At 39.1% G+C, this 18,110-nt stretch overlaps 2 protein-coding genes across 4 annotated transcripts in view; one reads left to right on the top strand and one right to left on the bottom strand.

Annotated features, from left to right (window-relative positions):
* The window catches only part of ptpa (protein phosphatase 2 phosphatase activator), a 104,482-nt gene extending 101,385 nt beyond the window's left edge, over nucleotides 1–3,097 (bottom strand). Inside the window, exon 1 of one of the 2 annotated variants that reach the window (XM_062031376.1) lies at nucleotides 2,977–3,097. In XM_062031376.1, coding sequence (XP_061887360.1) covers nucleotides 2,977–3,001 — 25 coding nt within the window. In that variant the 5' untranslated portion in view covers nucleotides 3,002–3,097. The remainder of the gene's footprint in view (nucleotides 1–2,976) is intronic. The other variant, XM_062031375.1, reaches the window with a different exon arrangement.
* The window catches only part of crata (carnitine O-acetyltransferase a), a 36,238-nt gene continuing 21,198 nt past the window's right edge, over nucleotides 3,071–18,110 (top strand). Inside the window, exons 1-7 of one of the 2 annotated variants that reach the window (XM_062031374.1) lie at nucleotides 3,071–3,127; nucleotides 6,586–6,882; nucleotides 7,341–7,459; nucleotides 12,323–12,376; nucleotides 13,215–13,380; nucleotides 16,252–16,426; nucleotides 17,063–17,241. In XM_062031374.1, the coding sequence (XP_061887358.1) occupies nucleotides 6,598–6,882; nucleotides 7,341–7,459; nucleotides 12,323–12,376; nucleotides 13,215–13,380; nucleotides 16,252–16,426; nucleotides 17,063–17,241 (978 nt within the window). In that variant the 5' untranslated portion in view covers nucleotides 3,071–3,127; nucleotides 6,586–6,597. Of the gene's footprint in view, nucleotides 3,128–3,148; nucleotides 3,340–6,585; nucleotides 6,883–7,340; nucleotides 7,460–12,322; nucleotides 12,377–13,214; nucleotides 13,381–16,251; nucleotides 16,427–17,062; nucleotides 17,242–18,110 lie in introns of those variants that run through there. The other variant, XM_062031373.1, reaches the window with a different exon arrangement.

Raw genomic sequence — 18,110 nt, 5'->3', positions numbered from 1 at the left:
AACGTGTATACTTCTTCCCATTACCCTTTTGAGATGTTTAATTTTCTTTTTTTGTGAAACAATAATATTGTTATTGAGCACTAGATTGTTCACTAGATATATGCATGTATGTTATGTACTACATGTATGACATGGAACTGACTATGACATGCTCAATAAACTGATTGTCTCTCTTTCTCTGCTTTCATAAATAACTGTAGTACTGTATGACCAATTAGTATTATGAATGTGCATGTTACTGCATTACATACTTACAGCTTGTATAAAAAACGTTGTTGGGGGTTTTTGCATGATTTTTAAGTGCCTTATTGGAGAAAAAAAAAAAGGTTGTATCCACCTATTTTGAATGCACAGAAAAGGAAAACGTGTGTTTTTGTCTCACATACGGATTGTGGATGATGAGCAAAATAACAAAAATAAAGTGCAGTTTTCCTTGGCAACACCGTTCCCTACTGCTACATCCTCTGGCTCGCTGGCAGACCCCTGGCAGACCTGGTGCATATGACCTATGTTAAGAGTTGCAGGTACCTACGCCCCCACATACGTACACAAATACAGTACATACCTACACACTCAAAGTTCGTACATCCACACTGTACATATACATTCACTGTAAAACATATAAATACACATACTGTACATATACATTCACTGTACAAACATACATATACAAGTACATATACATAAATACAATCATGCATATAATCACGTTTCATCAAACATATTAACGTTGTTGCCCAAGGGGAAACTGGGTAACACATGGCACACTGACAAAGCTTAACCTATTGTTACAATAACAATCTACAAGGCTAATATAGTTGGCTTCTGTTTCTTCCCCTCTATTAATCTGCTTTCTTTTGTGTTTCAAGTTATCATTACATCTTACTGTGTTAAGAGTTGCAGGTATGATGCATACCACCAACTAGCAGGATGTGGTAGTCCAAGTGTATCTGTAGCTTGTCGCCACAAATGACTGCAAATGAAACACTGAATTTAAGATTAAAGTACCAATGATTGTCACACACACACTAGTTTTGGTGAAATTTGTCCTCTGCATTTGTCCCATCCCCTTGGAATACCATTCAATTATGGTGTTGGAAGAACACACTACTAACATCCATCCATTTTCTACCGCTTGTCCTTTTCCGGGTCGCGGGGGGGTGCTGGAGCCTATATCAGCTGCATTCGGGCGGAACGCGGGGTACACCCTGGACAAGTCGTCACCTCGTCGCAGGGCCAACACAGATAGACAACATTCACACTCACATTCACACACAAGGGCCAATTTAGTGTTGCCAATCAACCTATCCCCAGGTGCATGTCTTTGGAGGTGGGAGGAAGCCTGAGTACCCGGAGGGCAGCCACGGGGAGAACATGCAAACGCCACACAGACACACCACCCCTAGCCAGGGGATCGAACCCAGGACCTTTGTTTTGTGACCCCTGTAACCCCTGTGTCACCGTGCTGCCCCACTACTAACACAGTGTGACAAACAAAACAGGGGTTTTACATAAGAGAACTGGTGGTGGCAAATTCCAAAGAATAAAAACTTTATGTTGTGTTCGGATCCAAAAGGTATATTTACACACACCTCACAGAGAGCGGTCAGTTTTTGGATATTTTCCTTTTTATTTTGTCAGAGTTATGAAATACTGAAAAAAACAGCCCTGTCCGTACAACAGGACATAATCTAGTCAAATATCCTCTATATGGCAGCGCTGTTGTGTTTTTGCTAATCTACTACAAAAATGTTAGTCTCCTCAAAGTTTTTTTTAACGGAACACCTGTAGAAAAGCCAGGTTTAAGAGAAATGATGGCTGTGTCTTAAATTAAATACTTCTGTTAGTCAACTTTAATTGGTATATTGTGTTTTCTTAGCACTATTGCTATTCAGGACTACTGCTACTCAAATATTGTAGCGTCCCGGAAGAGTTAGTGCTGCAAGGGGTTCTGGGTATTTGTTCTGTTGTGTTTATGTTGTGTTACGGTGCAGATGTTCTCCCGAAATGTGTCTGTCATTCTTGTTTGGTGTGGTTTCACAGTGTGGCGCATATTGGTAACAGTGTTAAAGTTGTTTATACGGCTACCCTCAGTGTGACCTGTATGGCTGTTGACCAAGTATGCTTGCATTCACTAGTGTGTGTGAATTGATTGGGCTGACAAGCAAAGGCAGTGCCTTTAAGGTTTATCGGTTCTCTGTACTCCTCCCTATGTCCGTGTACAGCTTCGTTTTAAAAAGTCATACATTTTACTTTTTGAAACCGATAATTTCCGATACCGCATTTTAAAGCATGTATCGGCCGATAATATTGGCAGTTTGATATTATCGGACATCTCTACATAGAACCCAATAAATAACCATCCAAAAAACGCCAACAATACTCCATTTACATTTCTTTACCTGAATATTAACCAAGTGTTAGCGATATTGTTAATATAACGTGTGAAAGTTTATTGTAAAATATAAATCATGCCTTTCACGTTGATAGTAAAATGATGTTGACATAAACTGAGAAGTTGGTACACTTTGACAGCCAACATAGACCCGGAGATGGGCGATAAAGAACAAACGTGAAAATAAGCTTAGTTCCAAACCCCAAATGTTCCAAATGTTTATTATTCATATAAAGGAGAATTATCAACATCCTAACAGCTCTGTCATTGTCGTTTGTCTTTTATTATGATTCATCTGAACATCTGACGCACTTAGGTCAAAGCGGGTTCATTGAGAGCTACACAACATACTTCGGGAAACAAAGCAAAAAAGAAGTTCAACAACTGAATAAACTATTTTAGCATACTTGACAAAAGGGGCAAACGAAGATGTATGCTTGTAATATTTATACAAGGAATAAAATAAACCTACTAACACATGTACAACGTGGACGTGCAGTAAAGTATATATGCAAACATACTCTTTAGTATATACGAAGCTCATACACGCAAAAAAATGAAGATATGAAAATTAGTTTTACCTGGCCGCTTCTGTGTTTCCGCCATGGTGAGTTTGTCAATCTTCTTCGTAGATTTCAAGCAAAATAATAGAGTCACGGCTCAACAGCGCCGCCACCGGCTAGCTGAACAAATAACATCTCTGTAACGTTATGCTGTGTTCGGATCCAAAAGGTATATTTACACACACCTCACCGAGAGCGGTCACTACTTCACGTCATACACGTGATTCGGCATTTCTTCTGTGCAGCTGTCAATTGTGTCGTGTTTAGAGTTGGTCCTCTACGCTAAATCTAAAACCTTTAAAGTGGATTTGGAGCACTGACGTCTTTACTCAGGGGCTGTTTTTCTTAAAAGGCAACATGTGGGGCATTTGTAGCAGAATGGTAAGAAATGAACTTATAGATGACACGCATTATACACTGTCCTAATAGCGATTGTTAGCATTTAATGCTGATTCGTTACAAATACACCTCTATAACGTTTGTTACGATGTTTTGCTAACGGTAAGTTTAGCATTGTGGCTAGCGCCAATGTAGGCGAACGCAAACAAACTGGGTAAAAGGTTATTGGGGACTATGTTCGTTTAATCAGTGTGGCACTAAAGCCGTTCACGTTTATGTCGTCCAAAGTGTCCTGGAGTCGTTTTTTTTTTAATTCAATAAACATAAATAACACAGAATAGCCAATATAGTTTTAAATAAGTTGCAGAAAAACACACAATGCTATATTCTCACTTAAACGATCTACAAGTACATGTGTAATGCAAATGTTTGTGCGTTTTCCTCGATTTACACGTTACGTTGAATCTTGTATGCCCAGGGTTGCCAGATGTGATATGACAGCTAGATAGATAGATAGATAGATCAGTGGTTCTTAACCTTGTTGGAGGTACCGAACCCCACCAGTTTCATATTTATGCGCATTCACCGAACCCGAACCGTAATCATAAAATGATGTTATTATATTAAAGAAATACCAATAAAGATATATTTTACAAACATAAAGTTACAGGAATGTACACATGATCCCATGTTTACATCTCATTGTGCAACATGTGAATGTTTTAGTGGGAACTAAATGCAATATCTGAAAGGGGTACACATTATTTCCAAAGTAGGACCCCCCACCCAATACTAGTACACAGCTCATGAAAAACAATATGTTACAGTCATTGTAAGTGGGCCAAAACACTTATATTAGAAAATAATCTCATGGAATTGACTGCTGTCATTTGATTATAATAATAAAACGTTGAACTTGTTATTTAGTCAGGTTTGGGACAGGTGTGCTGCAGGTGTGACCACAGTGCTTGTGCACGTCTGACGTCGCTCACATGTGCTCCACCGAATGCTCAAGGAGTTTTTGCGTTTGCTCACGCATATGGAAAATTAGAGGGAACATTGTTTGGGGGTATCTATAATACGCCGACAGAGAGAAGTTTTTATTTACATGATGAGTCGGGCGTGTCTTGACCTCCGCGACGGAGGCTCTGCCGAACCCCTGAGGCCGACTCACCGAACCCCTAGGGTTCGATCGAACCCAGGTTAAGAACCACTGAGATAGATAGATAGTTAGTACTTTATTGATTCCTTCAGGAGAGTTCCCTCAGGAAAATTAAAATTCCAGTAGCAGTGTACAGGTTGAGATGGAAATAAAATAGAAAATATAACAAGAATAAAAATAAAAAGTAAGAATACAAATATAACAGTAAAAATAAGAATATAACAAGATAAACTAGGCAGTAGTGACCATGTTATGAAAATAAAAAACAATGTAGAAAAACAATAATACTCTGAAATATATGAAAGATGTGGTGTGTATATTGCACCTTTAAAATGTATTGCACTATTAATTGCTGTTTATTGCACTGTTTTTTGTTGCAGTTTATTTCAGTATTGTTATTGTTGTTTTGAATCCCCTGTCATCCTAGTACCCCCTCCCCCCCTGAGAGGAGTTGTACAGTCTGATGGCGTGTGGGACAAAGGAGTTTTTTAGTCTATTAGTCCTGCACTTGGGATGAAGCAGTCTAGCACTGAACAGGCTCCTCTGGCTACTGATAACAGTATGCAGAGGGTGACTGGAATCATTCATGATGCTCAGTAGTTTTTCCACAGTCCTCTTCTCTGCCGCCATCACCAGTGAGTCCAGTTTCATTCCGGTCGTAGAGCCGGCCGGCCTGATCAGTTTCTCCAGTCTGGAGCTGTCTTTCGTACCAAAAGTTTAAAACTTCATATTTTGAGGAAAACGATTGTACATACCCGGTTTGACGCTTCTCGGGACCATATGCTACGGTCAAACATTAGCACAGACCGTGTGAAGTATTGCTTATAATGCAGTTGGTGATACTAGATTACATTAGATTAGTTTATTTCAAAGGGGACAATGCAATTTCATAAAACACATGACTACACATGGTTAAAAAAGGCAGATTTAGCCAGAAGGCTAGTTTTCATCTGTAGTCCCCTGGCCATGATGTAATAAAGGCAGTACAATTACAATTTAAAAGAAAAAGAAAAGAAAGAGAGAGAAAAAGAAAAAAAGCACAAAATACATATACAATATGTTAAAAAATTAAATACAACATCAAAACATAACATTTATCTTAGCATCAAAACATGCTTCTCAGGTACGGAGTTCCACACATTTGCGCTTCTTACTGACCAGGCAGATATTAGTTATATATATTAAATACATAACAGCGTCCCCACATGGCACATTAGGCAATGCACAAAACTGCTAATTTACATGTATAAAAAAGGGGTCACATGATTTTTTTAAATTATTGATGTTGAGGGTGAAATCATCTTACAATACAAATACGATATTTATTGTACATCTGTGCATTCATTGTACACGCTGGGTATGCCGTCAAGAGGTGACGTCATGTCATTCATAGACTTCAAAGTTCAAGCTTTCCACAATCAACCAGTGTCTGCTTTATGTGACATAATGGGAAATAAAACATTTGAACAAGGGTCCAAAGTCCAGCCTGCTGCATATTCAAAAAATAAAATAAAACATTGATTGGCAACACTAAATTGGCCCTAGTGAATGAATGTTAGTGTGAATGTTGTCTGCCTATCTGTGTTGGCCCTGCGATGAGGTGGCGACTTGTTGAGGGTGTACCCCGCCTTCTGTCCGTATGCAGCTGGGATAGGCTCCAGCACCCCCGCGACCTCACAAGAGACAAGCAGTAGCAAATGGATGGATGGCTCTCATCAGAACATTACAATGATTTAGGCATAGTACAGTGACCGAGTTGGGCAAATGTGCAGCAACGTCCAAACGCTCTAAACAGAAATAATCCGAAACCAAAAACACACAAACGCATGGTAAAACACATGCACAGGAAAATGTTGCAATAACCTAACCAATGCAGGATCAAAAACAAATGAACAAGAAAAATGCTGCAAATGCTAATAAACACACATAAACCCTCAGAAAATCTGCATGACGCAAATGTTATATATAGGTATATCTGTCGGTAAAGATCATTTGTAAATATAGCATTTTTTCATTTATGATATTTAACTGTTTAGCATGTTTTTAAACTATTTTGAATTAGCTTTGCATGTTTAATAAACAAAAAGAAAAATATCAGTGTTCACTGCATTTGTTTTGTCTCCCAGGTCAAGGTGGGGATGGCGAAACCTTGTGGTATGGTCAAACCTTGCCATTTGGTGAAGCCTGTATCATCATCCCGCATCACTGGGAGATACCTGAGCCACCAAAAGGGGTTGCCCAGTTTACCTGTGCCTCCCCTGCAGCAGACCTGTGAGCGCTACATCACTGCCCTGGAGCCCATCGTTGAGGTGGAAGAGCTGACGCACACAAAGGAGCTGTTGGATGACTTCCAGAAACCAGGGGGCGTTGGAGAAAGGCTTCAGAGAGACCTGGAGAGCAGAGCATGCAACACGGAGAACTGGGTGAGACCTGAACTGCATCACATAACTTATGTCAGGAGTGTCCAAAGTGCTGCCCAGGAACCATTTTTATTCAAAAAATAGAATTGATTCATTATCAATAACTTGCTTTGTCATCTGTAACACAAAACTAATATGATGTTTTCTCTGTTCGGATGTGAAGTAACTCTATTTAGAATCATTCTTGATATAACAGCCCTTTGAGACACTTGTGATTTAGGGCTATATAAATAAACATTGATTGATTGATTATACCTTTTTCAGTATTCAGCCTTTGGTGGAAACATTTTAGACACCCTGACTAATGTGATTCTTGCACTGTTATAATGTTTTTGTCCTCAGAAAATTAGGCATCAACTTGACCAATGAGTTGTGACATTTTTTTTAAATTAACTTTTATTTTTAGCGACTCATCCAGTCATACATTCTCTCACATCTGGTGTTCACTGTCTTTTTTGTAGTTGTCAGAGTGGTGGGTGCAAGTGGCTTACTTTGACTACCGTCTGCCTGTGGTGGTCCATTCAAGTCCAGGGTTGGTTTTACCTTGCATGCACTTCAGTGACAAGCAGGGACAAATCAGGTGATCACACATTTCACATATTTCTGAGTCTTATCATTTACTGTAACACCTTTCTCCATTTAAAAATATTCAATAAGACTTATATGTATAGTTGTGCTAGAGCCGAGCTATTCAACTGAATTGTTTTGAGGGCTATGGTTCTAGAAAGCTAAGGACCAGAGTGCTGGACTTCTCCCCTCACAATGTTGTACCTGTATATGCCTTAGAACCGGCATCCTCTGCAGAGGATATTTGATTTTTGCCTATTTATTTTGTCCAGCCCTGTCCATACAACAGGACATAATCTAGTCAAATGTCCTCTATATCAGTGGTCCCCAACCACCGGGCCGCGGCCCGGTACCGATCCGTGAACCGATTGGTACCGGGCCGCGGCCGCACAAGAAGTTAAAAAAAAAAAAAACTTTTTTTTTTTTTTTTTAATTAAATCAACATAAAAAACACAATATATACATTATATATCAATATAGATCAATACAGTCTGCAGGGATACAGTCCGTAAGCACACATGATTGTATTTCTTTATGACAAAATACCCCTCCCCCCCTGGTCCGTGGGACAAATTTTCAAGCATTGACCGGTCCGCAAGTACAAAAAGGTTGGGGACCACTGCTCTTTATGACAGCACTGTTGTGTTTTTGGTAATCTACTACAAAAATGTTAGTCTCTTCAAAGTGTTTTTTAACTGATCGCCTGTTCAATAGCCAGTTTTTAGAGAAATTATGCCTGTGTCTTAAATTAAATACTTCTGTTAGTACACTTGAATTGGTATATTGTGTTTTCGTAACACTATTGCTATTCAGAACTACCGCTATTCAAAGTCTAAAATGAAAGCCTGGGCTGAAGAGGAACTGCACTTTTTTGGGAATTTTGCCTATAATTCACAATCCTCATGAGAGACAAAAAACACATGTTTCTTTTTTTTAATGCATTCAACTTCGTAAATAAAAGTCTGCTTACAATGGAGCAAATTGGGGCCATGGCGTCATTGTGTCTATCGTGTCTATTGGGGACGGCGTGGCGAAGTTGGTAAAGCGGCCGTGCCAGCAATCGGAGGGTTGCTGGTTCAATCCCCACCTTCTACCATCCTAGTCACGTCCGTTGTGTCCTTGGGCAAGACACTTCACCCTTGCTCCTGATGGCTGCTGGTTAGCGCCTTGCATGGCAGCTCCCGCCATCAGTGTGTGAATGTGTGTGTGAATGGGTGAATGTGGAAAAACTGTCAAAGCGCTTTGAGTACCTTGAAGGTAGAAAAGCGCTATACAAGTATAACCCATTTATCATTTATCATTTATTGCCATAAAACCCAATAAATAACCATCCAAAAAACGGCAACAATACTTTATTTACATTTCCTGACCTGAATATTAACCAAGTGATAGAGATTTTGTTAATATAAGCACTAACGTTAAGGACCTACATTTAGCGGCGCCTTGATCAAAGAGATGTAACTTCCTTATGCTGCTGTATTGACATCATGATCTGGTGAGCTGCTTTCACGCCTCAGAACTTGTGAAAGTTTATTCTAGAATATAAATCATGCCTTTCACGTTGATAGTAAAATGATGTTGACATAAACTGAGAAGTTGGTACAGTTTGACAGCCAACATAGACCCGGAGATGCCGAAAAAGAACAAACGTGAAAAGACGCTTAGTTCCAAACCCCTTTTTATGTTTATTCTTCATATAAAGGGGAATTATCAACATCCTAACAGTTGCCATACAAGTGAGAGCAGATGTTGTACATTAAGTGATGTGTTATTGTGTTTGTTGTCTCTCATGATGTCTGCAGTGAGTAGTAATCAGTGATGTTGTAGAAGGAAAAAGCGAACGTTGTGATGCGTATGTGAAATCAATGCGCCGCTGTATGCTTAAAACGATGTTATGAGTGTGCCTGCTAATCTTTATAGATATACTTAAAGTGTATATAAAACCTTTATGGCGGTGTTTGGTTGTATATTAATTGATTTTATAGGCAAAATAAAGTGACTTCCATAAGCCCCATTGTACGCAAACTTTTGTTTGCATTTATTTACTAGTTAGAATGCATTAAAAAAAACATGTGTGTGCTTATAGTCTATAAGCATTGTGAATGATATTCGAAATACCCCCCAAAAAGTTAATTTCCCCTTTGTATCAATTTGCCAAACAATAAATAAAAAGTAACTTGATAACTTTGCCAGCATCTATAAATTGCCATGTGTTTGTTTTTTTCTTTTGTCGCCTCCAATCAGGTTACAAGAGGGTAGCAATAAAAGTCCCCTTATCCTCCCATTTCACCAAGCCAAAACGACAGATTACATTTAGGAACATTAAAAACATTGACCATACCTTGTTCACCCACCACCTTCAGCTTCTTTCCCTCCCTCACAATCATCAGTCAGTGACCTAATGGACGATTACAACAACAGTCTTAGCTCCATTCTGGAGATCCATGCTCCACAAAAAACTCTTCACCCGCTCAGCTCCCTGGTACACGGACCAGTTCAGGGTCATGAAAAGGTCGGGCCGTGCCCTGGAGCGTGCCAGCAAAACATTTAGCTTAATGGTGCATAGGTTGAGCTTTCAGGAACAACAATATTCATATTCAAAAGCTCTGTCAACAACCAGATTCGTCTACTACTCAACAATTATCAACAACATCCCGGGCAATTCTAAAAAAAAAAAATTCACTGTAAACTATCTCCTCATACCACATTTACCCTCATATCACACATCTACAACAATAAACTGCAACCTTTTCCTTGACTCTTTTAGACCCAAATTGACACACCTTGCACAGCTTCATCCTTGTTCGTTACACAACATCTTACACACTTCACACATGCAGCGCAGCAGGAGGTCGAGAATATTATCTGTACATTAAAATAATCCACTTGCTCTCTAGATCCTATTCCCTCTCCTCTGCTCAAAAGTTACGACAAATTCATTAACCTCACACATAATCAATCTCTCCCTCAAAACTAGCACAGTTTCACTGCTCTTAAAACAGCTCTTATCAAACCCCTTCTGAAAAAAACAAACCTTGATCCCAAACCCTTTTTAAATTACAGATCAATCTCTAAACTTCCATTCATATCCAAAACTTTCAAACGTCATCTCCTCTCAGCTCTACAATCATCTCAACAGTCTATATGAAAAATTCCAATCCAGTTTCCGCCCCTCCCACAGCACAGAAACAGTAATGAAAGGGGGAGACATGTTTGTGGGTGCCTCATTGAGTCTGCTTCTGTTGTTTTGCTGCATTATTACTACAAACGTAGTACTTCTGTATTTGTACTATTACTTGCTTCTGCTACAGTATACACTATTTTTAATGAATGCACAGTACATACACTATATTGCCAAAAGTATTTGGCCACCTGCCTTTACTCACATAGGAACTTGAAGTGCCATCCCATGGAATTGTCCAAAATGTTTTAGTATCCTGGAGCATTCAAAGTTCCTTTCACTGGAACTAACGGGCCAAGCCCAACTCCTGAAAAACCAACCCCACACCATAATTCCTCCTCCACCAAATTTCACACTCCGCACAATGTAGCGTGTTCCTGGCAACCTCCAAACCCAGACTGGTCCATCAGCTTGCCAGATGGAAAAGCGTGATTCATCAGTCCAGAGAATGTGTCCCCACTGATCTAGAGTCCAGTGGTGACGTGCTTTACACCACTGCATCCGACGTTTTGCATTGGACATGGTGATGGATGCAGCTGCTCGGCCATGGAAATCCATTCCATAAAGTTCTCTGCTTACTGTACGTGGGGTAATTGGAAGGTCACATTTGGAGCTCTGTAGCAACTGACTGTGCAGAAAGTCTTTGCACTATGCGCTTCAGCATCCGCTGACCCCTCTCTGTCAGTTTACATGGCCTACCACTTGGTGGCTAACTTGCTGTTGTTCCCAAACTCTTCAATTTTCTTATAATAAAGTTGACTTTGGAATATTTAGGAGCAAGGAAATTTCACGACTGGATTTGTTGCACAGGTGGCATGCTATGACAGTTCCACGCTGGAAATCACTGAGAGCGGCCCATTCTTTCACAAATGTTTGTAGAAACAGTCTCCATGCCTAAGTGCTTGATTTTATACACCGGGCCAAGTGATTAAGACACCTGATTCTCATCATTTGGATGGGTGGCCAAATACTTTTGGCAATATAGTGTATGTTGTTTACATTTTAGTTATTATATAAATGTTTAAACAAAACATATTTTGATGAAGACATGAAGTGGAAATAATTTGCTGATAGTTTTGTACCCCCAGTTCAAAAATCAAATGGTACCCCTAACGTAATACATACACATATATTATTTAGACTTTTTGTCAATTAAAGCTAAGAGTATTAAGGTTTGTTGTACACTCTGTGCTGGAAACACAATGTAACTAAGAAAGTAATTTGTAATCTAACTTAGTTACTTTTAAAAATACAGTAAAAAATAAAGTACTTGAGTTACTTTTTAATGGAGTAAACGTATCACTTTCTCAAAGTGACTGTGGCAGCACTGGTCGCTAATATGCAGATCACAATATGTAAATGGTATATTGTTGGATGTTTTTTTTAGAGGGCTTTATGGGCAGAAGAGATAACTCCTATTAGCTACATTGTTAGCCGCTTAGTACGAGTCATATTTTACAATTTAGAATACACAAGACAAAAACATATGTGTTCTTGTCTCACATAGGGATTGTGAATGATAGGCACAATTCCAAAAAAAAGTTCAGTTTCCCTATAAAGATGACGCCAGGTCGAGGAACTGCACTGAAAATGTTCTATTCATTGTCAGTTGAAGTACTTGGAAATAGGTAAGCATTCGGTAAAATTCATTTTGCTTATCTATTAATGCATTTTGTGTTGTTTTCTGTCATGCAGGTTTGCTGCAAAACTGATTGCAGGTGTTTTGGATTTCAAGACAATGATAGACAAGTGAGTACATTCAATTTTAACATTCTTTATTGTATTTGTTTTGTAGCCAGCCTCTCGCCCGAAATTGGCTTGTTTAGGCTCGAGCTTTCCCATGACCCTAATGAGGTAAAGTGGTATAGAAAATAAATGAATGTATTATCTTTGAATAATTTCCTAATATTTGTATATTGACATACAAATACAGGCAGTTTAACTTTAAATGATTCAAATCACATTTTGAGTTTTAATTGTGTTGGTCGAAATTGGCAAAAGACTGCTTTAAATAAATGTTAATAAAATAAACAAAACCACAAATGTTTTAATTATTTGGTACACTATGATAAAAAGTTCCAAAATTATTCATATTTATTATCCAACTATGTATATTTATCAGACACTGTAGGATTTTGTGATAGGGGTTGAGGGGAAATGATTAATTCTTTGATAAAAATGCATTGATTATGAATTGATGGACAAACGTTTAAATAGTGATTATTTTAATGTTAATTAAAGTAAAAAAGATGGTTCAACAACGTGGATTGAGCGTGGAACTACACAGAGCAAAACACAGCAAGAGAAGCCATTCTAACCGCAAAGCTAGCTTGAATGCTAAGTTGTGTAACAACAAAATAATAAGTGCTTTGTACACTAAAACAGAAGTATTACTGGAACAGTGTTACACCAGAGAATAGTAACCAGCTTAGAAGAGGAAACTAGAAAATAGATAAATAAATAAGGGAATAATATCCACACAGTTCAATAACTTTGTGAGCCTTACTTAAAACATTTTGAAAATATTTGAAGAAAATGGTGTTTTTTATTTTGTGTTGTTGAAACTAATAAAAGTTGTACTTTACAGCGAGACCATTCCTGTGGAGTACCTGGGAGGGAAACCTCTGTGTATGAATCAGTACTATGAAGTACTTTCGTCTTGCCGCATCCCCGGTGTGAGAAGAGATTCTGTGGTGAACCATGCCAAAAGCTCCAGGCCTCCGAAACACATCACTGTCGTACATAATTTTCAGGTGAGCACAATTTCAATCAAACATACAAACCCCGTTTCCATATGAGTTTGGAAATTGTGTTAGATGTAAATATAAACCGAATACAAGGATTTGCAAATCATTTTCAACCCATATTCAATTGAATGCACTACAAAGACAAGATATGTTGCTCCAAAACCTGTATGTACCTTTCAGCATTAATGGCGCCTTCACAGATGTGTAAGTTACCCATGTCTTGGGCACTAATACACCCCCATACCATCACAGATGCTGGCTTTTCAACTTTGCGCCTATAACAATTCTGATGGTTATTTTCCTCTTTGGTCCGGAGGACACGACGTCCACAGTTTCCAAAAACAATTTGAAATGTGGACTCGTCAGACCACAGAACAATTTTCCACTTTGTATCAGTCCATCTTAGATGAGCTCAGGCCCAGCGAAGCCGACGGCGTTTCTAGGTGTTGTTGATAAACGGTTTTTGCCTTGCATAGGAGAGTTTTAACTTGCACTTACAGATGTAGCGACCAACTGTAGTTACTGACAGTGGGTTTTTGAAGTGTTCCTGAGCCCATGTGGTGATATCCTTTACACACTGATGTCGCTTGTTGATGCAGTACAGCCTGAGGGATCGAAGGTCACAGGCTTAGCTGCTTACGTGCAGTGATTTCTCCAGATTCTCTGAACCCTTTGATGATATTACGGAGCGTAGATGGTGAAATCCCTAAATTCCTTGCAATAGCTGTTTGGGAAAGGTTATCTTAAACGGTTCAACAATTTGCTCACGCATTTGTTGACAAAGTGGTGACCCTCACCCCGTCCTTGTTTGTGAATGACTGAGCATTTCATGGAATCTACTTTTATACCCAATCATGGCACCCACCTGTTCCCAATTTGCCTGTTCACCTGTGGGATGTTCCAAATAAGTGTTTGATGAGCATTCCTCAACTTTATCCGTATTTATTGCCACCTTTCCCAACTTCTTTGTCACGTGTTGCTGGCATCAAATTCTAAAGTTAATGATTATTTGCACAAAAAAAAATGTTTATCAGTTTGAAAATCAAATATGTTGTCTTTGTAGCATATTCAACTGAATATGGGTTAAAAAATAATTAGCAAATCATTGTATTTCGTTTATATTTACATAAAACACAATTTCCCAACTCATATGGAAACAGGTTTTGTAGATATTTTACATGCTTTCAAATCTTACAGGGTATTGCTATAAACATAAACAAGATTAGATAATTCGGAGTACAGTCATTTGGTTCCACTTATGTCGACAACCAGTCTGGCGACCTTACTCAATAAGTCCTGGTCCAATGTGCTTATTGTTACTGGAAAAGGGCTAGTTTAGTCCATGACAACATAAATGGTCAACATAAAGTTTGAGATCCAGAAGGGTAATTTCTATTAAAAAAAATTCCATTGGTGCTAGGGGTGTCCCGATACATGCTATTCACTTCCAATACCATACCGATATTGATATATTAATCTGATACAAAATCAGCACTAACACATACATAATTAAATACATACTTTAAAGGCCTGATCAAGTCAAATTTACTCAGAAAACATCTTCAGGTATGATTAACACGTACCTATATATTATTTACCATTTGGGATTTACTTATGCTGTCTTTAAGGTGTGATGTGGTAATTGTTGTGTTTTTGGGGACACCTTGTCACCACAATAATTATTTAAGTTAAAGGGGAACTGCACTCTTTTGGAATTTTTCCTATCGTTCACAATCCTAATGAGTAACAAAAAGACTATGGTTTATTTTTGCAGTCTAATATGTAAAAATTTGGTCTTTCGGGGTAAGCAATGCAGCTAATGGGAGCAATAAATTCTACCTCTAAATCCCTTTAAAAATGCATTCAATACCTTCACCAGTACTTGATTTAGGTTCCGTGACCTGTATAATAACCAAACTGTAGCAATATTGTTATTGTAAGAGCGAACATTGAGGAACTCTTTTTCTATCTTAGTAACACATTGGCGTGCTTTGGTATTAGTTGTAAAAGCTAACTACGGAAAGAGATAAGCTAGCTTATACGACAACACGAAACGCGTTTGAGTTTGTAATGCACAATACAATACCATAAGACACCAATCTGTACTGACTGAAAAAACATGAACAATTAGTTTACAGTATCTGTCAAGTATTAGCCCACATTTCATGTTTTGTTTGTACACAGCTAGCCAGGCAGCATATGCGGTCTGTCATGATACACGCTTGAAATGGTGCGTGTATCATGATCAATATGAAGTGTGACTCACTCGATGGACGTTTGTATCTTTGGTTGACCTGGCAGGGGACGTTTTTTCTGGTTTATTTGGGGTAAGCACGCCATTTATGTCCAGATAGCTTGTCTCCAAATTCCACATCTGCAGCTTTGAGTCGCTTTCACTTCACTCTATTGTCTTCCGTCTGCTCCAACATCTCACTCTTCCTTTGTGCTCGCTTCTAGAAGCAGGAGTTCATCCTCCCTAAGTTCTGCTACCTCTCTACTCCGCGAGGGTGTATGACGTTGCACGCGCGACAGTATGTGACGTATGTAAGAAAGTGCGCTTGTTTTATGTCTCAGTGAGAAGGAGAGACAACAAAGAGTGAGGAACGCCTGTAGTGTAATGCCCGCAGCTAAAAGCAACTGGGTGAGAACGCATACTTAAATATCACGATACAGTCATTTTCTATATCGAACAGAGACAAACCCGCGATATATCGAGTATATTCGATATATCGCCAGTCCAGTTGCGAACTATAGTACCGTTAATTGTTGAGTAAGTGTTATCTTATATTTATGTTATATATCGCTGATTTTTGTTGTTTGTTTATGTTTGGGGCATTTTTTACATGGGTGTCTTTCTTTCCCTCATGTTGCAATTAGTTCTTCATACTGGACGTGTACAACAATGATGGGAGTCCACTGACAGCTGACCAGCTCTATGTTCAGCTTGACCGCATCTGCAGCTCCTCTGTACAGACCAACGCAGAGCCTGTGGGCATCCTGACCACCCAGCATCGTGACGTTTGGAGCAAGACCTACGTGAACCTCATCAAGGGTGGGTTGAAGGCAACATTACAATGTGTTTTGTTGTGTAGTAAACTAATTCAGAGGTAAGATGTGTGCTTTTAAAGGATGACTCATCATCTTAGGCAGAGACGTTTATGAAGTGCCATGAAGTGGCAGGATGGTTAAGGATGAACATCCATTCATCCATTTTCTACCGCTTGTCCCTCTCGGGATTGCGGGGGTGCTGAAGCCTATCCCAGCTGCATTTTGGCAGAAGGCGGGGTACACTCTGGACAAGTCATCACCTCATCACACTCACTCAATAGAACTCACCATAAATAAATAATTAGAAAAATGTACAGTTAGTACATGTGATCGGTATTGGTATCGGCTGATCTCATTCATGGGTGATCGGTAACAGAATCTGCAGCATAAATCTCTGATCGGAACAACCCTAATTCAGATGCTTTTAAATGTTTCTATACGTGTTGCATTGAAAACTGAGCTACCACTGCATGTTGTATTTCATGTTTGCAAGCAATTTTCTTACGGCTAGGCTCGTCTGTCACTTTTAAAAAACAAAAGTAGCCCTATAGCCCAAAAGCTAGAAAGCTGGAACTGAGTATATATACAGTAGTCACACCCTAATTCCTTAGTGATTTTCACAATTACTTTTTGTGTTCAGATCGCACCAACAAAGAATCTGTGGCGGCTATTCAAAAGAGCATCTTCACAGTATGTTTGGATGGTCCGATGCCTCAAGTACCAGCGAACGCGTATCGGAGTCGTGCAGCCGTGCAGATGCTGCACGGAGGTGGGAGCCTGTGGAACAGTGGCAACCGCTGGTTCGACAAGACGCTGCAGGTGACCCGCAAATCCAAAAGTTTCCTTATGAAGGGGACCTATTATACTCATATTTGGCCCTTTGTACCTGATTTTTGGACTCTTATAGAGCAGCTACACCTGCACAAGCTTTGTAGACCTTTATAGATTTGCATCCCTTCTTTGTATTTACTGCATCCTTCGAAAACGATCTAAGTCACTGGTTCTCAAACCTTTTTGACCAAGTACCACCTCAGAAAAAATGTGGCTCTCCAAGTACCACCATATTGATTAACTTTAAAATACAGTAGCGTAGTAGGCCTAAGTAATCATTTAAAACAAGGTATTTAGCAAGTATATTCAATATTTTTGGCCACTGTGAAATGACGCACAGTTTGACCAGTAACAACACTATGTTTGAATATAGAAATATAAAACACTGCTCTGCACTTTAATCAAGTGCACTCCTTCTCCAACCTTCAAACACTGTGGATGAAGCGGAAACACAAAAATGCCATTACTAGCAATGTAGAACCCATATATCTCATGAAAAAATGTAAATTATACTACAGTAACATTACCTTACACTTACAAGCAACCATACATCGTATATGACTGATTTAGTGCGAGAAAAACTAGTCAGAAGTCCTAATAATGGATATTACAGAAGCTTCCGTTATTGTTTACACTCGGTGCAGCGATCTTTAAAAGCCAACTTGGGGTTGGTGAGGACTCCGGTTTTCAGAGTAGGAAATCCGACCTCGGATGGCGTTCCAGTTAAACTTCCGAATGGAAACTTGTATATTTCGACTTCCAGTACAAATTCAAGGCACCCCACGGCTCTCCTCTATTGATGCCTCATACGAGCCCACTCCGCTGTGTTTGGTCACATTTTTGAAGAATTCCAAAGG

Source organism: Entelurus aequoreus, linkage group LG21 (assembly GCF_033978785.1).
Source record: "Entelurus aequoreus isolate RoL-2023_Sb linkage group LG21, RoL_Eaeq_v1.1, whole genome shotgun sequence".
Lineage (NCBI taxonomy): Eukaryota > Metazoa > Chordata > Actinopteri > Syngnathiformes > Syngnathidae > Entelurus > Entelurus aequoreus.
Note: the sequence above shows the minus strand (reverse complement) of the source record. Positions and strands in the feature narration are given on the sequence as shown.